The sequence below is a fragment of the Dromaius novaehollandiae genome, chromosome 19, assembly GCF_036370855.1.
Source record: "Dromaius novaehollandiae isolate bDroNov1 chromosome 19, bDroNov1.hap1, whole genome shotgun sequence".
Classification (NCBI taxonomy): domain Eukaryota; kingdom Metazoa; phylum Chordata; class Aves; order Casuariiformes; family Dromaiidae; genus Dromaius; species Dromaius novaehollandiae.
Genome location: NC_088116.1, coordinates 7,929,903 through 7,951,082, shown reverse-complemented (window position 1 = coordinate 7,951,082; position 21,180 = coordinate 7,929,903). Strand labels below are relative to the sequence as shown.

The following is a 21,180-nucleotide window of genomic DNA, read 5'->3' as shown; positions in this document are numbered from 1 at the left end:
GCCCCCTCCCCGCGCAGGAGTTCTCGCGAGACGCGCGGCAACCTAGCAACCGGGCGGCGCGCGCTGCCATGGCGACGGGCGCGGGCCTCGGTCTGGCCCTCCGCCGCCCCGAGCAGCGCCCGCCGCGGGCAGAACCGGCGCCCGCGCGCTGACGACCGGCTCCCGCGAGGGGCCCCGGGCCGCGCCGCAGCGCATGGCGGGGCTGCAGCTCTGCGAGCCCACGGAGCTCTACAACATCCTCAACCAGGCCGCCGGGCTCCCCCGGCTCAGCGAGCCCAACTACCTCTGCCTGCTGGGTGAGGCGGCGGGGGGCTCTGCGCCCGGCCGGGCGGGGCTGGGCGCTCCCCGTGCGGGCTCCGCTCTCGGGGCCTTCCTCCCGGCCCGCTTCGGACAGGCACCGCTCTTTTCTGTCTTCTGCACAGAGCGCAGAGCAGTGGTTATCCCAGCACTGCGGCCTCGTCACATGCCAATAGGGACGTTTAGGGCCCGTTGAAATTCTTGCTGTCATTCAAACTGAATTTGGCGTCGGCTCTTCCTTCTCTAAACCGTTGTAGGGATAAATGTTCTCTGCTGTCGCTCCTGGAGGTGACTGTTACAGAGATGGACAAGATTTCTTGCCCGTTTTGTAATGATTGGTGATAAGCATTTGCATCTTTCATAATGCCAATATGAAAAAAAAAGGGGGGCAGCTACTGTGATATCAAATGTTTTGGTCAGGGGATCAGCTGGTTCTGGAGTCGGGGCCAGGGTCCCTCTAACGCCTCTCTCCCCAGCCAGCCCGACCTCTGGGGCGGGCGCAGAGACCGGACTCCAGGCAGGCAGAGCGGGGCACAGCAGAGCGGAGCACAAGACCTGCACTGTGAACACTGCGGTACAACCGTTGTGTTGGGCCTGAAGACGGTGGTATCACTTCGTGTTAGACGTATTTGGAATCACCCCAGGATTGTGGTTCATTGGATCCATTTCATAAAGTCCCAATTTCTAAGAAATAGAATCTGTCTGTCCCTCCCTGGCATTGGTGCCTGAATTCCCACTGACTGAGTTAGGAAGAGGACTCTACCTTAAAAGTACCAAATAAGCCCATTTTCTGTCTTGGTTATTTTTTCAGATGCCCGTACTCAGCGCGAGTATGATGAGAGCCATATTATTACTGCACGCAAGATTGAACAGGTGAGGCGAGGTTACCGTTTGTTTAAGCCATCCCTGGACTTTAGCAGTAAACCAAAACTGGCTTAAAAGGAAAGGGAATTATTCTAGTCTCTCCCCTGCCTGTGTCAAACATGTTTCATTTCTGCCACTGGGGGGATGTGTTTTGACGCAAGAAAGAAAGAAAAGGTGGCTTCAGCCACCCAAAGGATTGGGACATAGAAGCTGAATATCAGGAAAAATATTGCACAAGACCTAATATATTGTAGCGTTGTCTCACAAAGAACAGTGCTGACATCTTTACCACTGACGCTGATGAAGCAATCCAAAGTAGTTTACATAACTGGGTCTTTCAGGATAAAGTACAAATGGTAAAGTACCCATCCCATAGTCGCAGAGTAGTAACTTGCAAGATGCTTGTAGGGTTGTTGCCACAAGAAAAATGCAGACTTGTTCTCCTGATAGAATTTTTATGTGGTTTTGCTAGAGCCCTACAGGGGAGTATCTTGTACCGGATTCAGAGGAGCTGGAGTGTGTCAGATACTGTGTTGTGTATGACTGCGAGACCAGCTCTTTGGATCTCTGTGATTATGAGAAAGAGGAGAGTGAAAAAGGTATGTCAGCTGGCTCAAAAGGCAGACTCTGCTACTGCTCATAACTTGTGTCAGTCAAGACCTCATTGCAGGATAGATACTCTTCACATTCCTTGTTTACTTTTATGAGCTTCTTTGGAAGAGATCCAAATTATGCTCAGTTTTATTTGGGAAAAGGAACACCTGTGATATACCTCTCTTTTCTTACTGACTGTATCGTGTATGTCCTTAGGCTTCATAAATCCAGATTTTATTTCAAAGCTTCCTGGCAGGCTCAGTTCCCTTCCCTGCAAAGTTCTTCACTGCATGTGAGGAAAAGATTCTTTTTTCACATTTCACTGAGATTTGCCTTGTCTGACTATTGCCTTTTAGGGGCCAATGCTTCTTCAGAGATCAAAAATGCTGAGTCAAGTTCCTTATGTTCACTGAGTGAGTACTTCCTTCGAAGGGTTATTAAACCCGTCATATTATCATATTTAAAAAGAAGACTTGGCTTTAACAGGAGTGGTGATTTGATGGAGTTCACTGAGAAGTGTGAAGAGCTGGAAGCTTTTCCATGTACTTGTCCAGTCTTCCTTGAACCATGTAAATGTTTAGCTTTCAAACGTTCTTTGGCAAGGGGCTCTGCTGTATGAAGAACCACTTCTCTTTGTTTGTTCTGAACCTGGCTCCTGTTAGCTTTATGAGAGCTACTGTTGTTTTAGCAAAGATTTACATCTAGGCCACACCCCGATTTCTGAGGGAAAAATCTGAGAGTACAAGGTGAACAAATTAAGTGTGTTCATAAATGCTCCATGATGAGACATTATCAAGGCAAGGTACAAAGAACCAGAAGCAGGTTTCCATTGTGCTAATCCGTTTCTAAAGTAGACATAGTTAGAGGCGCCCTGGAGGGATCTCGTGGGAGAAGGAGGGGGAGCAACCACCTCTCACATAATTTGCATCACTGAGGATAATGTTTAAAAAGGTTATGAAAAATTTGTTCAAGACAACTCCTTCTCTCCCTTTTGCTTAAAGCAGACAAAAGTGGTAAAGAGCCTCCATAAAAATAAGATGATTAGATTTAAACTAATAATACTGCCCTATTATAGGAACCTACTATGAGCATTTCCCAAAGAATAATGAGGAGAAAAAAAATTATCTGGACCTACAAAAGAAACCAGGAGAGGAATAAAAGATCAAGACAAGAGGTGAACAACAGCACGCCTTATTCTGCAGCTGTGATTAAAGAATAAGTCTAGCTTTTAACGAGGCTTTCTGCAGACCATTAGATGAAATCCTAAGCCCAGTGAAATCAAAAGAAGTTTGCTATCAGTGTCAGTGGCCCAGATTTAACCTCAGATGCTGATGGAGACACTCTAAAGCTGTGCTGGCAAATAGCTTTTTGATCTCATTAGATGCAGAGGAAGGAACTGCTGTCCGATATGGCAGAGACTTAGAACAGTTTACCCGCCACCCCGTGCTCATCCTGAGGGGAGGATACAAGCGTTTTTCAGCCTGCTATCATTTTCTGAGGACTCAGAAGTTATTCTGGATGCCTCAGGTGAGATTAGACTTTAATTTCCAAGTAGAAAACATTAGCATTCACATTCAACTGACAATGGCTAATGAATTCAAGTTAAATGATGTTGTGAACCTGACACCAGAGTAATTTCAAACAAAGGAATTAAATGTAATTTGAGTTACTGTGCTTGCCCTGAGTCATACCACCAGTTCTTTTACAGCTACATTTTGTGTTTTTTCCTCTTTATTGCATGGAAAAAAAGCTCATGAAAACAAACTGGGAAGCTTTCTCTGATAACATCGAAACGTGCCTGTTGGAGAGTACTGATAACTAAACAAACAGTAGTTAATGATAAAAAAGCAGGTTCCTCTTTAATCTCTTTTACATGTGGTTATCTGAGGTATTACAGAAGTAAATGTTTTCAGACAGAAGTACAATTTCTCTTAAACAATGCATCCCCTGTTGGTGCATTGTTTCAACAGGCCCAGAAAGAAAACAGCCATCCACTGAAACTTTGACATCCTAATAATTTGGTTTTGCCTACAAACATTGATGTATTGAGCTTATTAAAAGCAATTACCCTCATTTCACATCTAGGACAGTATACAAAAAGGGGCACATTTAAAGGGCACTGTACGGCAGAGGACATGTCATTGCAGCGTATCTTTCATATCCGTTATTCATATTACTTCCCATCTGGTTCAAATGAAAAAGCCCGTGACGTGCTGCTGTCCTGTGGGATGTTACAATGCAGAAGAAAATCAACTGACTTTGTGCTTCTTTGTGACGGGCAGCAAACTGCTAAACTTCCCCATCAGATTCAGTTGGATACAGAATGCTTCCTTGCCACTCAGTTTAAGCTGCTGTTCTTTGTCTGAAACTGTTGAGCTGCTCTTTTGTTCTGCTGTAGCATTAGCTGAGTTTCAGTTATGGCTATAGAGACACAGTCAGCTCCTGAGTGTTCTTGACTTCTCTTAGCACACTTACATACTTTTATTCTCAGTCTTCATGCTGCACAACTCAAAAGTAGCTGTGGACTTGTTTTGTGCCACCACCTCACACCCGCAGCTCTGTCAGGCGGCAGATGATTTCACTGAGCCTTGCAGACAGTAACCAGAAAACAACAATGACTCTCTTACACTGCTGTCCTTCCACGCATTATAAAAAAATATGTTCTGCCTCCTGTTTAGTGTTATTTTAAGTAATGCCACAATGGCAGCAATTCTGTTAATGGTTCTCTACAAATCTAGCAAAGACTCCAGTGTTTCAGAATGTTCAGATGATTAAATGAATCATTATACTAGAATGTGTCATGGGCTGCTGACTAAGCTTATGTTCATTTCTTCACATGACTCCACTTTAAGAACTTATGAAACTAATAGGTACAAATACGCCTTCTAAACTGAGCCTATGGCTTCTCTCCTGCAGGAACTAGACAACTTGCAGCCATACCCTGTAGAGATACTGCCAGCAAAGTTATATATGGGCAATTTCAAGCAGGCCTGTGACCGACAAATTCTGAAGGATTTGAAGATCAAAGCGCAAGTCAACATCTCTGAGCAGCCTGCAGCACTGTAAGTTAAGCAGTCCAGGTGTATTCTCATCAATGTCTGTGCATGTGGAAAAAGTGAGGCGGCACAGCTTCAGAGCCCATTCACAGAGGACAGGCTATAAGCTTTCCAGGAACCCTCTGCATTTTCAGTCGACGAGATTCACATGCTATTTCATGTGCATTTTCCTGATCTCCGCTCCAGAGTTTGCATAGCAGCAATGCATTTCTGTAGCAGTCTACCATGACTGGGTGACAGAAGGACCGGGGGGCCCTTGGCAGAGTGAGTCCATCACATACCACCATCCTTCCGAAAGAAACTATGTCCCTGACTACATTTCAGGATGAAATCTCACAAACCACGTGAAAGCTAAATCACTGATGTTTCACGTTGTTGTTCTCCCTTCCTTTCCTACATCTGTCCAGTGGTGACCAAAACAGAAGAAGTGATAAATCCAGCTGTCTACCTCACGACATGTATACTAGCAGACATTTCTCATGTCTTTGGCTCCAGAGGAAAGCATCAAAAGTCTCTGAGCCCTGGGTAATCTTCCCATGCCCTCTGCATGACACACCTTCACGTCTCAAATTCCTCACCAATATTTTGCTCTCTTAGCTCTCTGAATTGAGTTCTCTTGAGTTTTTGGAAGGAGGATGATGCTGTCATAGAAAACCATAGAAGTGAATCGGGGAACTATGTTCACAAAACTGTCAACATGCATGTTTTGAAATACTGTCTTGCTTTCACTTCATCTGTTTTCAGATAAAGCAAGCTGTAGGATGAAGTTAAGACATCAATGATGATACCTTGTGGAATGGAAAATCAGTAACCAAACTGTTTGATTCTGTATTACAAGCACCTTGCTGTCTTACCATAACAAATACCTTATCATAATGTTAATGGTGATGGTGAAAAACTGACACATGTAATAGCAAACAGAAAATTTATCAGCTTGCCTCAAACACATTTTTGCAAAGCTGCTTCACTGGTCCATGTTCTCTTTTTCTAGGTTTGCAGAAGACAAGCTCCTCCACATATCTGTTCCAGATTCTCCCTATGCAGATCTTTTCTCTTCCTTTCCCACCATTTGTCATTTCATAGGTGAGTTGTTCCTGATCTGAAATTCCTGAGATCTTGTTTACTCTCAGATATTAAATGGGAGCGACCGCAATTCACTCAAACAGGAAGCTCAGACAGGAGGGTCACAATCTTTCAAGATCAGCATACTCCCAGGCAGGCCTACACCGTAATGGATACAAGAGCTGCTTTAATAACCATCCTGATGGAGGGAGGGGAGATTTTAAAGGCCATCTGATACTCATTTTAAGCAATGCCTCACTCTGCACCTGCCACAGGCCCTACTGTGCTGAGCGTTGTAGAGATCTAGAGTCAAAAGACCACCCTGTCCTCAAAGACATTATAATCCAAATATAAAATAAGAAATGACAACTGGATACAAACAAGGAAACAATATTTGAGGATGTATTTTTCTAGTCCTAAATCGAATTTCATGACTAGCATGCACTGAAACCCAAATGTAGATATCCACTTACTTATCTTTCAATTTTCCCCAGTTCTATTCCCAGTAGTATTTCAGAAGAAAGTCTCTTTCTCACATCAGTATGTGGAAGTTTCCAAAATAGACTATGAGAGTTTATTAGCTGTAGCCCTTGTGAAAATGTATACTGTTTGCTTGAGTCTGTTTACTTGATAGTCTATAGTAGATTATTTAAACTGGAACAATTATGGATGAACACTAGACTAAAGCTCCCCACATATCCTCAGAGGAGAGGAGGTGAGCTCATGTCAGGTATGTGTCAGAGTGAGGCCATTACCACCCACAGAACTTAGAACAGCACTGGTATCTTGTAATAGAAATAACTCAGAAAATTCTATTTTAGCATTTGAAAAAAACCAACCTCTTGACAGCAGTAAAAGAAGAGGCTTTGCCCTACAGGTTCTAGAGTGCAATTGTTAGTATTCCAAAACATGTCATGCTGTCTGCTCTGGAGAGAGAAGGAAAAAGTTCAAAAGATTATTAATAAAATATAGAACCTATGAGGCATAGGTGGCAGAGGTGATGTGGTCAGGAGTGAGTGACGACATCCTCTTAAAGCCAAGTGGTGATTTGTAGAAAATGAGTTTGTTAATCTTAGCAATTTTCACTAGGAAATATCCACAACATAATAAAAACAACACCCTACCTGGCATGTACCTGTTTTCTGCTGGTGATCCCCGCAGAGGGATAAGGTACTTGAAGTCTAAGTCCCTTCCAGCTTGAGAGCTGATTCCTTCAGCTTGAGTGGGGAACACTGATAAGACATTTCTGATGCATTCATAAGAAATTTTGTTATCTTTAAACCTGTCTGGGAAGAATGTGGTAGCTGATTTGATGTTGACCACAGCTGATCAGTCATCATAGGCCACTTCCATCACAGTTACCTGACATAAAGGTGAAATGATCTGTCTTGAAGCACTGACTGGTCATTATCATTTGATTCTGGTCTTCTCAGCCACATTTTAACTCAGTGGGTTTCTAACAAGGACAAATACTTACAAAACCATGAACTGGCAGTGCCCATCTGTTCCTGTCAGGATTCATGAGGGCTCCTGTCTCTCAGGCTAGTAATCTGTCAGTTTTCACTGCATCTTTACTTTACAATTGGAAGCTTGATTTCTTGTATCACTAATTTGGCATTTCTTCATTCAGATGCTCAGCTGAATTATGGAGCAGTGCTGGTGTTCTCTAGCCTGGGGATAAGCCGGAGCAGCACAGTAGCCATGGCCTATCTTATGCATTCCTCACAACTTTCCCTGAAGGTACATCACTTTCGTACTTCCCACAGATGCTGGCTGGGTCTGTAGTTTATTTCTGTTCCTGAAGTCTTCCTCATGAGGAATATTTTATCTGTGCTTTCATACGAACTGTCTACTTGATAGTAATGTAATAGATTCTATTAGATCAGATTGTATCTTATTTATATCATTAAAAACTAGGCTTGGGTGTGATTTGGGTTCTGTGACTCCTTACTCTGGCATCTATGGTATTCTTGTATTTCCCTGCTTAGTTACAGGGCTACAAAATGAACACAGTGGTTACACATTTTAGGGGTTCTGCTCTCCTGGTTCTGAGAAAGAGACTATTTGGAAGCTACTTGAGTTGATCCCATCTCTTATTTCCATGGTGTTCAGGGAGGTTCAGACTCCAGTGCTTACAGAGCTCTGACTTAACCATTGGGCTCATCAGCACTGACTTCTTCAGAAAACCTAGTTTATGTCCCCAGAAGCAATCCCCTCCCACTGATATTACTGTAGGGAAAGCTGGAATGGAATAATACTAGGCCAGGAGGGATCTACAGGTTAAAGGGCCAGTACCTTCCATCCCATAGCTCTGAATTACATAAGAAAAGTAATGAAGGTTGAGAATTACCCAGCTGTGTACTGGACTGGCTGCCTTCACCAGATCCGAGGCCCTTTTTCACTTTGCCCACAACATACAGGCATTGTGCTGTTCTAGGCAGTATCTCGTGGTGTTTGCTTAGCACAGACCAGGCTAGTGTTACCTGATCAATGGGAATTGAAAGAAGGCTTCCTAAAAATCTTGTCCTTATTTGGAAAGTGTTTTCTCCTGTGGGAGCTTGAAAGCTTTCAGTGAGGCTGGGCATGTACCTAATCATTGAATTGATTTTGTGCAAACATTTGCAACATAAGAGGAAATTGCCCACCATTCGTGTGTGCCAAAGGGTAATTTCAGGTTGAGTGTGCCAGCAGGGCGCTAGATACTATCTGGCCTCTGCTACTAATGTTGGGTGTGATTACTGCTGCAGACTGATAACCATTCCCTTGCTGTTTGCCCCGCGTGCTAAAGTGTTGGTGGTGCTTGCAGCCGCAGTGCAAAAGTCAAAGGCTGATCCTTGCAGTTTCTCTGTTGAGATCAACAGGTTTGTCTCGGCATCCTGCCAAGTGCAAAAAAAAAAAAAAAAAAAAAAAGAAGAAGAAGAAGAAGAAAAGGGCAACACCATAGCAGTGTCCTGCAGCTGGCCTGGGTAGTGCTTACGCTGTTGACTGGGCAAAGCTTTCCTGGGAGATTACCCTGGCAGGCCAATTTGTTTGTCGCAGACTGAAGCAGTGCAACAGACTGCTGTGTGATCCTTCACCCAATGTAGGCAAAGACCTTTCAAAGTTTGTAGTATGGCTCCAGGACTCCCAGAGACATGGATATTGCAAACGAAAGGCACATCTAGGGTGTGCAGCCCCTTATTCAATTAGTAATTGATGTGTGAGTAGATCTATTGAGTTTGGGGGAACTACAGAAATCCATACCATGGGCTCAGGACAGTAAATATTGGATGATTAGCCTCAGAGCCTGCAGAATCGCTGAGATTAGAAAAACAAACTAATGGAGCACAGTCTTTTAACCTTTGCTCTCATTACACTTAAGCAATCCTCTGACTGCTGGGGGAACTCTGTTTTGTAAGCCGAAAGATGAGCACTACTCGGTAGACCCAAGGATATAGCTGGAGCAAAGCGGAGTGCTGCCAGTGGACCTGCCATGTGTAGCAGAGTTCTAGGTGATTACATGAAGCTAATAAATAATGAAGATGGCTGTAGTTAACCCAGTGGGATAACTGGACAGCTTCGCAGCTGCTCTGCTACACCGGGTCACATCAATCCAGAAACACAATAACCTTTGTTGCTTAGCTATAGATAGCTGATACTTCAATGCTTCGTTTATCATCCATGGAAGAAATAGCATTTTAGTGTAGCCTGTGGTGGGAATCCAGGACTGCATCACTCCATCGGTGTAAAATAATGCAAGATATGTGGCAGATAAAGAGAGAAGCCTGAGCTGTCCTCATATCCAGGAGAGCAAGTTATGAAGACGAAAGGCTTCTCTGAAGTTCTCATCTCGGTCCAGATTGTCCCTACTTTGGTAGCCAATGTCCTAAACTACAGGTTCCTGCTATCTGACATGTAATACCAAGGAAATAAATACAAAGCTTTGCAAAGTGTACACTTACAAAGTGTAGCTGCTTATATAAATACATGAGGTTTGTTTGCAGTTCAAATTCCAAACACTTCTTTTCTTCCTTTTTGTTTACAGGAAGCTTGGGAATACGTTCGGAAATGCAAAACAAACATGAGACCAAACCGGGGCTTTGTGAAACAGCTTTCAGACTGGGAGACCCAAATCTATGGGACCGCAATCACAGATATCTCTGAACCAAATTATTGACAGGCAGCAAAGAGAACACCCGGCAGGGAAAGGTGCTTTTCTGTCCGTGCCAACATCTGATCTATAGGTAGAAGGTGACTTGAACTGTGTTTGAAAAACATCTTAACATTATGGAATAGTTTTCATCTTTAGCAGGTATCATTTTGGGTCAAGTTGTGGAGACTTTAGGGAAACTTACTTGTGCTGTTGAAGGTGGTAGTTTGGGGAAAGCAAGGCCAGAAGGATGTGGCCCCTTATGCACTGCTTGTCTCTTTCATAAGCTAAGGTGATTATTATAACCACACTATCAGCCATGCTCATTACCCCAGCTATGGGGAAGTAATTAGGACTATCTCTGAAAAAGTTTATCGATCCGTAGAGAGGGCTGGTCATCTGAGAGCTGGACTACACCCAGTTCCAGCCCGGCGAAATAAAGACAGAATTTCCTCGTTTCTGAAGTTCCTCCATTCTGAACGTGTCTTCAGGACCTCGTACATGCCTTCCACTTACCTCCTTCTAATACAATCACCTAACTTCTTCGCATGGCAGAGAATTTTGAAGCATCTATCCTGTTACATAAAATCTAAATTCAATACTATCCTGCCTTTTAGCACTGTAAATTCTTTGTATTGGCACTTCAAAATAAAACATTACAGAAAATTCTCTAGGGCTTTCATAGCACTCTGTGCTAAGAATTTAACTGTCTTTCATCTTAGATCTTCTCCTGAAATTTGAAAGTCAAATACATCCAACTGGGGACAGAATGAGTCAGTCCTTACCTTTTGGTTAATGAATTTTGATCACCAGCTATTCCAGACTGCTGAAAGGTGCAAGCTTCGGGAGAGGGGACCTGTCCTGTAAGCCTCAGCAAAGCTTTTATTTGCTGCGTGACTACTGCAGTGTGATCTGTGAAAAAGCGTATTAATTTTGCCCTTCCCTGTTCCAGAGGCGTTATTTACGATGCAAAATACCGCTGCTGTCACTTAATAAGACTCCCTTTGCGTAGCTCCTGCCTGGTCTAGGTGAGGTTTGTAACAGGGCCTCAGCAGCAGGGCATCCCCCGTGCGCCGTGGCACTCCGGGGCTTTCTCTGAGGCGGGATCGGTGGCCGCAGGCTTTGTGCGCGTTTTCCCAGAGCAGAGCTGCAAGGAAAGCTGGTGACTTTTCCGACGGGCGGGCAGCGCTCCTGAGGGGACCCCGCGTGGGAGCAGGTTGGTGGCACCTCTTGACCCCCCTGCATCCCCGGGGCCCCCGGAGCCCCGCAGTGCGCCAGTCGGGCGGCGCAGGGACAGGCTGGATTTCGGAGGTCCGGCTGGTCGGCACCCGGCTCTCCGGGGGTTACCAAGGGCCTCGTCCCCACCGTCACGCCTAAGCACCCCGTGATGGGGGAACCCTGCACGGCCTCGGCACCCCGACAGGGGCCAGCGACTTCCCTACGGAACAGGCAGGGGAACGTCCAAAAATGCCGCAAAGCGGGAGCGTGGCAGCGGGGCTGGTGGCAACACGGGTACGGGCCGGCCTGGCCCGCGCGGGGGCAGCAGGAATCGGGGCAGAAATCCCAAATGAGGCGATTCCCGCGGAAGCCGAGAGGGACCCGACAGCGACAGCGACAGCGACAGCGGGGGGAGGGAGGAGCCTACGGGGGCGGGGCGAGGTGGGAGCCCCGCCCCCTTCGCGGGAGCCCCGCCCCTCGTGACGCGGCGGCGGGGCGTGCCCGGAAGCGGGGCGGGAGGGGGCGGCCGCCCCCCGCAGCGCAGCGCCCTGCCGGGGCCGCTCGCCCCGCTGCTGCCGCCGCCGCCACTGCCACCGGCACCGCCATGGCCTGCGGCGCCTCGGCCGCCGACTGCCTGCGCGAGTGGCAGGAGCTGCAGGACGGCTACCACCGCATCCAGGTACCGCCGGCAGAGCCCGGCCGCCCGGGGCTGCGCGGGGGGCGGCTCCGAGCCGCCGGCCGCTCCCCGCGGTGGCGAGGCGGGAGCCCCCCGGCCCTCCGTCGCGACCCGGCCCTCTGTCGCGACAGCACCCCCCGCTTCTCCCCCCGGCCGGCCGCCCTCCTGCCGCCGCCGCGGCGGGGAAACCCCCGGCACTCACCCGCCCGAGGGCGCCGGCCGCGGGGGCCCTTCGCGGGCCGCCCCGGCTCTCCGCGCGCCGGGAAGGTGACCGGACCCCGCCGGTCGCCGCAGACGTGGCCGCCGCTTTGTGTAATCCCAGCGCGCCGGCTGCCGGGACCGGGCGGCAGGGCTCCGCGGGGACGCGGGTCACGCGGGGGCAGAGGCTGCTCGCTGTCCCCTCCGTCGGTCCCTCGGCTCGGGCCGCAGGACAGATCGGTTGCTTCTGCGGCGGTTTCCTCTTTCCCCCGCGCTGGCAGGCGGGCGGCGAAGCGGATGCTGTTGCCAACACGCGCTGCAACCGGGCCCTGATTTGGGGCAAGGGAGGCCTTGAGAAACCCGCTGTTGCTCCATCGGGCCTGCGTGGCTGTACCGCGCTGCCCGCCTCGAGCCCTGCGCGCGGGGCACGGCGCGGGCCCTGGGGACGTGGCGGCCCCTCTTCGGGAAGGGCAGCTGGTCTGAGACACCCCTCCCAGTTTGGCCCTTGGTCCAGACTGGTCCAGACCGTGGGGCGCACTGGGGTGGATGTGGAGCCTCTAAAGGAGCCGTGGAGAGAGCTACTGTCCCAAACGCCCCTTGCTCTTCGGTAGCTCCAGGGCTGAGAGCGAGAGAAGCAGGTGACTTCAGATGGGAGCAAGAAAGCTTGATTGTCAAGCAGGGACGTCCTGCTGTGGATTGGGGACATGGACTGGGGACGTCAGTCACTGCCGGGGGAGCCGGGCGAGCCGGGCGTATCTGGGATCTGTTCCCACTCGGTTGCTGCTGTGCTGCCTGTCACGCGAGGGAGAACAAGTTGTTTCCCTGCCGTGCGTCTCGATTTCACCTTTCTCCTTTGGAAACAGCTTTGAGATCTGCTGATAAAGTGCTTGATAAGAGAGAGGCGAAAAGTGTGCAAACCTCAAGGTCTAGTCCAAGGGTGGCTGCAAGCAGCGCAATTTAATTCTCTGGTAGAGGTGGTATTCGGGCTGCCTGTGGTCAGAGCAAGGTTGTTTTCTGCTGACTTTCACAAGAAGGAGCATTGACCCAGTGTGGTCTCCCCTTTCCTTTCTAAATATAGAGGAAGAATGGCATCTAGGGTTACACAGGTGCGGTTGGGTTACTACGGCACACGGAGCTGGGCAGTTGACCTTAACCCTGCTGTCAGTCCCTTTAGTGTTTCTTGACTGGCTTCTTCCAGCATCCCAGTCAGCACCTCGCTGGGTGCTCCGGATGGATCCTCAGAGGCGCTGAGTCAGTGAAGACAGCGTAAGGCCTGGATAAACCACGGCCTCAGGGCAGAGAAAGGAAGAGACATTTCCCATCCCATGCCTGGCAGCAGCAGTCAAAGCCACCTCTCTCCAGGTCAACTTGGCCTTGGTTGTAACCCCAGCCCCAGCTCACCTCACGGCTGCAGGAGCACTTCTGAATCTTTCACTTCCCCTTTGCTGCAGCTGGTGGTTTCCCAACCGTGGGAGCATCCCCAGGGCAAGACTGTGCTGGCAGCCGGGCTTTTGCAGCCTGGAGCTTGAGGGTGGCTGAGTGCTCGGGCCTGCAGGCACATGGTGGGGTGGCCAGACAAGGCTTGCTGCTCCCTGGCTGCATGCGAGGGTCACGTGGGGTTGCTGCATGCCAGTGTGTCCGCACTGGTCGATAACTTGCTTGGAACTGGGGATGGGCTTCCCCGACTGCTGCTTCTGCCCCCACTGAGGCAGGGACAGCTGCAAGGTGCCCAAATGCATGCCCGGTTGTGCCTGGCCTTCTGACTACAGTTTCTAACCACCCTTTCTATTACACAACCTGTTGTGCAGTCGGATTACAGGAGATTTCTAAGAGATGCATCGTTTTCATTTATCATATTCAGTTTTCTGCCAAGGATGTTTCTGAGCAGCAACAGAACAGCCAGTGCTGATCTGCCATGAGCTGGACTTACCAGGCCTGTAACACTGAGGTCCCAGAGAGGACAGGGGCTGGAGCAGATGGACAAAGCCTTGTGTCTCTGGAGCCTTCCAGGAGCACTGGCTGTGCGAGACGGGAGGGTGCCAGGCACTCTGCAGATAGTCCGAGGACGGTGACTGCTGGGCACCTAGCTTGGCCTCATGCGAAGGCAGACAGCTGTGATGTGTGCCGGTCTCTCATTCCCAGGATAACCACAAGCTGTACAAGCAGAAACTCGAGGAGCTGACCAAGCTCCAGGATGGGATCTCCAGCTCCATTGCACGGCAGAAGAAGAGGCTGAAGGAGCTGTCTCTGTCCCTAAAAAAGTAAGTTGGTGCCCTGTGACAGCCCTTAGAGCCACGGCAGGGGTGGATCAGGAGAGGGGATCAGCAAGGACAGAGCTTGTCTAACAGCACTTGCTCCAGTGTACACGTTACTGCAGCCTCACTGATAGCAAGGTCCTCTTGAGGTGTGGACTTAACCCAGGCAGATCTTCCTTGGCCTTTCCTTTCCTTTGCCCTGATTTGTGCCTTGCTTGCTGTTCAAAGCTCATAAGGCCTTTACAGGGTGCTTGAATTGAATCCCCTCCTGCCCAAAGCGCTCTCCATCGCTGTTCAAGGGTGAGAAGACCTGGCTGTCTCCCCTCACTTTCATTCCTGCTTCCTCTCCTTGAAGCAACATCCCAGACTGACAAATAGGAGCTAGTCCTGCAGATGGAATTGCAGACTTGTCTCCAGCTTGTCTTTCCTGACCTTGGGGTGTCCTTGTCTGAGACATGGTCATGTACCAAGTGCCAGCATGTGTTGCTTTCATCACGGTGGCTGTTCTGACGCCAGTGCCTATGTTTCCTCCCCAGGTGCAAGAACCATGTGAGTCCTGAACAGGAGAAATCCATCCAAGAGACTCTGAGCCTGATAAAAGAGAGGCAGAATGTCTTCTTTGAGATGGAGGCCTACCTGCCAAAGAAGAATGGGTAAGAGGTGCCTCGTGTCTGGGTGGTGATGGTCCCTTCACCAGAGGGAGTCAGGGCTGCCAGGGTCTTGTGATGCCAAGGTGTCCCCATGGCTGGCCCTGTCAGAGTAGCTCCTGGGAAAGTGGACAGTCGGAAGTTAGCTGCAGGCCTTGGGAGTTTTCCACAGGGCCAGATCCCTCCCCTCACCATTGGAGAAGGCTTTAGTTTCACTCTCAGGAGGGTGAAAGCTTTGGTGATGTGAAGGACAAAGTCCCTGGGAGAAGGTAGCTGCTGAAACACCACTTCCTCCCTCCATGTGCCTGCAGCTGTAATGCTGCAAGGCACAAAGCTGCCTGTGATCCTGCTCTCAGCTGGTGTCACAGCTGTGCTGTGCTCAGCACAGGCTCCCCTGGAGGGTGCCTGGGCAGGAGCCAGGCTGATCCTCTGCAGAGCTGCCCTTGTCTCCCCCTCTTTCGTGCCTGCCTGCACTCATGCCTGGCACTCACAGCCTTCACCCACCCTCGAACCGTGGCCGCGCTCAGAGGGAGCCCCAGCGAACACCCCCGTGCCTGCAGGAGGTGGGGACTGTGCCCTTCCTGCATGCCCTTGGGACGAAATGCCAGGGTGTTTGTGCCAGTCACGCTGCCTGGCAGCTCCGAGTGGAAAACAGCTGGGTGCTCATTCCCCCGGTGTCACTGCAGAACATCAACAGTGCTGGGCTGGCCGTCACCAGCACACAAGCTGTGGGGAAATATGTGACAGCTCTGTCTTGCCTTCGCGGCAGGACTGCCAGGCACCCAGCCAGCTCCTGGGAATTGCCTGCCCTAATGCCACTGCTCTCTTTCCAGGTTGTACTTGAGTCTGGTGCTTGGGAACGTGAACGTCACACTACTCAGCAAGCAGGCTAAGTACGGCCCTTTCGTCACTGCTGTCATGTACTTTGAGGTGGTTCAGGATCTCCTTGTCACCAAGAAACAGTAACTTCCTGAGCTGAACTTCAGCTCGTGATTACAGCATGCACAGATGCGTGGCTGCTTGATGTACCTTGTGCAGATCCCTTTCCAGGGGCCTCTTAGATTCCTGCAACCCAGCTGGGACCATTAGCTCTAACAAGCCAAATAGGACCTTCCAACAAAGTCATGGCCTCCCCATGAAGATGCTCTCTCTGTCCTTCTGGCCACCCACCAAGTTGGCGTGACTGTGGGGTTACTTGAATGTGTCTCACCTGCATGAAAGCAGAGTAGTTTGCTCTCCTCCCAGAAGTGCACAGGGGATGAGGGTTTTCCTGAGCATGTCCCAAAGCCACTTTGCAGACCTTTGTCCAGCCTGGTGGGACGGAAGGATGCAGACCTCCGGCCTTGCTCCCAGCCTGTCCTTGTGCTTCCCTGCAGGTTTGCATATAAAGATGAGTATGAGAAGTTCAAGCTCTACCTCACCATTATCCTGCTCATCTTGTCCTTCTCCTGTCGGTTCCTCCTCAACTCCAGGTGAGTCTGGCTCAGGCTGGCTTGGATGCTCTCCCAAAGTGCTAGGCAGAGATCTCCTCCTAGGGCCTCCATGTTCTCATCTCTGATTCTGAATGGCCCAGAGCAATGCTAAAGCTTAAAAGCCAGAGCTGAGCTGGAGATCCTGACTCCTGACTGGAGATCCTGACAAAGTAACTGCCTAATCAGGTCTCACCAGCTCAGCCACAGCCCCTGGAGGTGCAGTGGCCTTTGTGGCTACCGCAGTGTAAGTGGGGTGGTGGTAGATGGTGTGGGAAGCAGCTCTCTGTGCACAGGCCTGTTCGGGGCACCCCACTGAGTGGTTAAGCATCCTCTAGCAATTGCTGACTTGGTGCCTGTGCCCAGCAGTCCTGTGGGCCATGGCTCCACTGCCTCCTATTCACCCTCGCTTTGCTCCATGCCAGGGTGACAGATGCTGTCTTTAACTTCCTCCTGGTATGGTACTACTGCACCCTCACCATCCGGGAGAGCATCTTGATCAACAATGGATCCAAGTGAGTCCTTCAGGTGCTCAGGGAGGGCAGCTGGGAGGGGTGCATGCAGTGAGTTAGTCCTTCTCTACAAGGCTGGGGGAGTTCAAACCCGTTGCGTAGACCTACACTTACCAAGGGAGCGGCTGCAAGAACCTCCTACTCAGGGTGTGTAGCAAACCCTGGTAATCAGCTGTGTGGTCTGGTCTGGCCCTTAGGAGGTGGCTGCTGGGGTAGGAGGGCTGGATGAACTCCCCACCTGGAGGTGGCTGGGAGGAGAAGCAGCAGTCGAAACTGCCCTGGCCCCTGGGTACCACCTGGACTGGAGGCCTGCCCCATGCACAGCCATTTTGTAACCACCCCTGCTCCTTGCACTGCCCTGGGAGCTGGAGAGCAGCTGATAGCTTGCCTAGCTCCCCTTGCTTGATGTGTTTGGACTTTGACTCATGACCCCCTTGCCTGTGTCTGCCTTCCAGAATCAAAGGCTGGTGGGTTTTCCATCACTACGTCTCTACTTTCCTCTCAGGTGTCATGCTGACTTGGTAAGTCTGCCTGCCCTCATCTCCTGCCTGGATGTCCCCAGCAGGCCCTGCTTTTCTCACCTCCTTTGCGGTATGGAGATAGCTCTTGGTTGTAGAGACCCCGGCCTGCATGGGCTGCGGCCAGCTCAGATGAAGAGGCCTTGCTGTAGGTGCTCTTATCCATAGCCATATTCATGCTCTCTGGACCTTGTAGTGTAACAGTGTATTTCACGTATTCCTCGCTAGGCCCAAGTACCCCAAAGAAAACAACCATCAGCACCTTTGTAAGACAGGCAGCACCCAGTTGTTCAGGGAACATGGTCCCCCTGTGTTGCAGTTCTTGTCCAAGGACTACTGCAGCGTTTTCCTGACCACTGTGCTGGCAGCCTCTGATTTTTGGCTTTCCAAACCATGTCTGAGACTGGACACCATCCCTCTGACTTGCTGCAAATACCTTTCGACGAGGTGCTCCAGTGAATCAGATGGGTTGCAATGTGGTGCCCGACTTCAGGGAGTCCCCCTGCTTCAGTGGGAGCTGGGGTGAGCCAGCGGTGCCACTACCCCAGCTGTGGGGCAGGCAAGGCTGGCTGTACCCCTTGACTCAGCCTCACATCCCTCAACCACCATCATTTCTCCTCAGGCCAGATGGGCTCATGTACCAGATGTTCAGGAACCAGTTCCTCTCCTTCTCCATGTATCAGAGTAAGTGCTGTCAGGTGTGCTGGGACAGTGGGTTGGGACCCGTCCGCAGCCAGCCTCTAGTGCCAAGCTTGCTTGCCTGGCTCTGGAGCCATGTGGAGAGCTGGTTAATTGCTCACAGCTCTCTGCTTCTCTGGGTTTTTCCTTGGCCTTTTTCCTGCTCTCCACCTCTATGGGGCTAGGACTATCTTTGTGCCTGGAGTCACCCTAGAGCTGGGCTGAGGTTGGGGCTGAGAGCTGCAGGCCTGCGCCTTGGCACCTCCTGAGCTTGGCTGCTCTCTCCCTGCAGGTTTTGTGCAGTTCCTCCAGTACTACTATCAGAGCGGGTGCTTGTATCGGCTCCGAGCACTGGGCGAGAGGCACAACATGGATCTCACTGTGGGTAAGTGGGGATCTTCCCTTACTGGCTGTCCCAGTCCAACTGGACCTGCCTTTGCCTCTGCTCCAGGGCCTATGGCTGCTGACAGCCTCCCTCCCAGCACCAGATGTGGCATGAAGTTAAATAGGAGCTGTGGCATCTGCTAGAGGCAAGGACCTCAGGACACAAAGTACCAGCAAGAGTTGCGGCTCCTGGTATCTGAGCTTCCCTAAGAAGCTGCCTTACAGATAGGAAACCTCCCTCTGATGCCCTAATGCTTTTTGTGGGCCGTCGCCCCGCCTGGCCCCAGCAGCGCTGAGTGCTGGGGCTGAGCCTGCAGGGGACACCAGCCTCTGCAGCCCTTCAGGCACACAGTGAGTCCGGCTCCAGGTGAGGCTAGCTTTACTGGAGCATCTTTCTGGAGGGGCCCATGCTGGAGTACAGAGCTAGGGACATCAGCCAGAGTCCACCCCACACTCCCTGCAAGCACAAATGACCACAGAGAGGTTGCGTTAGCCTCAGCCAGGCACAGAGTGGCCACTAAACCTCCCTGCCTGTTACCTTAGGAGCTTGGCTCTGGCTGGTCCCCAGGCTGTAGCATGGTTTCAGGTCTCCATTCAAACCCTCATCCTTTGCAGAGGGCTTCCAGTCCTGGATGTGGAGGGGCCTCACGTTCCTGCTTCCCTTCCTCTTCTTTGGGCAGGTAAGTGTGTACCGATCCTCGCAGGTCCCTGTAAGGGAGGCTAGAGTTTCGGGTGGGCTGAGCCGTGCTGGCGTTCCCTGCTGTGCCTGGCTGCCTCGGCATCAAACAGGTCTCTGCCGGCTGCTGCAAGCTTGTGATGCAGATGCCAGAGGCAGGGAAAATGCTTTGAAAAGGGCAGTCTTCAAATGAGCCTTCTCCTTTAGAGCACCCACCTCCACAAAACTTGCCTAGTGAGATGGGGGAGGACCTGGGTGCACCGGTAGGATAGCTCCGCTGTTGCTGCGGTAGCTGAAGTGATGTGTAAAACACAGCAAAGGGGCTGGCTGCACAATCATTTCCAAAACCCCTCTGAACTTGGGCTTTTGAGCTGCTGCTAAAGGTTCAACTCCTCCTAGTCAGATCATTTAGGCTATGGGCAAAATGCAGTGGGTTGGTCTGAGGCTTTCCCTGGGGTGTTGGGCTCCAGAAGGTAGCAAGAAATGGGGACATGTCCCCACCAGGGTCCTCTGGGGTGTCCTCTGAGCTCTGGATGGGGTTTCACTGCAGGCTGGGGCATGTTGGCCTCATGGGAGAGCTGTGGGGGGTTTGTGCCTGGAGAAAACAGCTGGATAAGCATTGGGTTAGCTGAGGCACAGCAGCTTTGAGCCTTTGAAGACAGAAATTCTTCTGTCTCCCGCAGTTTTGGCAGCTCTACAATGCCATCACCCTCTTCCATCTGATGCAGCACCCAGAATGCAAGGAGTGGCAGGTAAGGGGAGGCTCAAATGCAGCTGCCCCACAGCTTGCTTGCCCCAGCCTGGGGCCCCCCCGGGGAGGGAAAGGTCTTCAGGTCCCTCCTGCTGACTTGCAGCTCTGTGGCTCCTGCAGGTCCTCATGTGCGGCCTCCCATTCTTCATCCTCTTCCTGGGGAACTTCTTCACCACCCTCCGCGTCGTCCACCAGAAGTTTCAGAACCAGAACAAAGATACAAAGCAGAAGTGAAGGGAGGCAGCATGGGGACCAAGCTGGTTTCTCCCAACTATCTCCATCTCCCACTCCTCTTCTTGCCTCGATGCCGTCCAGACTCTGCTGTGTCCTGCCCCATTCCTTTGAAGCAGGTCTGCCTGGACGTGGGACAGAGCTCGGGGTCTGCTAGCGAACAGACAGCGTGTTCACTGCGGTGCTGGACCTGCATGCCCGAGCCACCAACCTGGAGGCAGGAACACCTGGCGGCTCCTGTCCTGTCTGCCTTTCTCCCCTGGGACAAACAGGGTGCCTGGGACAGCTGCTTCCCTTCTCTTCACCCTGAAGATATTTTTTGGAACAGTTCCCTGAGGTCAGGCCCAGCTCTGCTAGCACTCTGCTGCAGGCAGGGAAGCAGTGTGAGGTGCTGGACTTGCACTAATGCCCTTGATGCAAGCCCATGTCCAGGGCTGCTGGCTGCTTCTTTCACTCACCTCCCAGGGTAAATGCTCTTCCTCTTCTTTCCCCAGCCCTCCAGCCAGGGCAGCACCTGGGTGATGGCAGAGGTAGACAAGGCCTGTTCTTGTCTCATCAACTGCAAGCAATTGCTTCCCTGGTTGCCCCCGCAGCTTCCCTTGCTTTCTAGGTCAGCTGGAGGCTGTGCATGCATGCTGAAGCATTGTACCACTGTTCCTCCTCTCCCTTCCAAGTCATGGGGCAGAGGGGGCTGAGGTGGAGGAGCTGTTCTTGACAAGTGCTGGGTTGAGTCCTGGCTCCTCCTCAGCCACATGCTGCTCCAGCTGTGGCACAGGGGTTGGGTGGGAGCAGCATGAGTCCAAACCAGGTTTTGCTCTGGAACTGTGCAAACAGCACCTTCATCTTGCATCTCTGGAGGATGCACATGGAAAAATAAAGGGAAGATGCTTCCTTGCTTTGCTGGGGTCTCAGAACAGTCTGCACAACCCTGCTCTACAGTTAGTTCTGGCCTGCCTGGCAGCATG

General features: G+C 51.0%; 2 protein-coding genes across 2 annotated transcripts; both read left to right on the top strand.

Annotated features, from left to right (window-relative positions):
- The first annotated feature begins 15 nt into the window (after positions 1 to 15).
- On the top strand, positions 16 to 10,940 carry STYXL1 (serine/threonine/tyrosine interacting like 1). Its single transcript, XM_026107145.2, has 9 exons — positions 16 to 296; positions 1,109 to 1,170; positions 1,634 to 1,760; positions 2,112 to 2,168; positions 3,137 to 3,282; positions 4,672 to 4,817; positions 5,803 to 5,894; positions 7,504 to 7,613; positions 9,898 to 10,940. Exons 1-9 carry the CDS (start codon positions 194 to 196, stop codon positions 10,027 to 10,029), a joined length of 975 nt encoding a protein of 324 aa, XP_025962930.1. The 5' UTR covers positions 16 to 193; the 3' UTR covers positions 10,030 to 10,940.
- A 757-nt stretch (positions 10,941 to 11,697) lies between these two features.
- On the top strand, positions 11,698 to 21,115 carry TMEM120A (transmembrane protein 120A). The gene is made up of 12 exons (XM_026107293.2): positions 11,698 to 11,899; positions 14,237 to 14,355; positions 14,886 to 15,002; positions 15,830 to 15,889; positions 16,373 to 16,468; positions 16,891 to 16,980; positions 17,433 to 17,498; positions 18,118 to 18,179; positions 18,466 to 18,558; positions 19,173 to 19,237; positions 19,917 to 19,985; positions 20,105 to 21,115. The coding sequence occupies exons 1-12, from the start codon at positions 11,825 to 11,827 to the stop codon at positions 20,216 to 20,218; spliced, it is 1,026 nt and encodes a 341-aa protein (XP_025963078.2). The 5' UTR covers positions 11,698 to 11,824; the 3' UTR covers positions 20,219 to 21,115.
- The last annotated feature ends 65 nt before the right edge of the window (positions 21,116 to 21,180 follow it).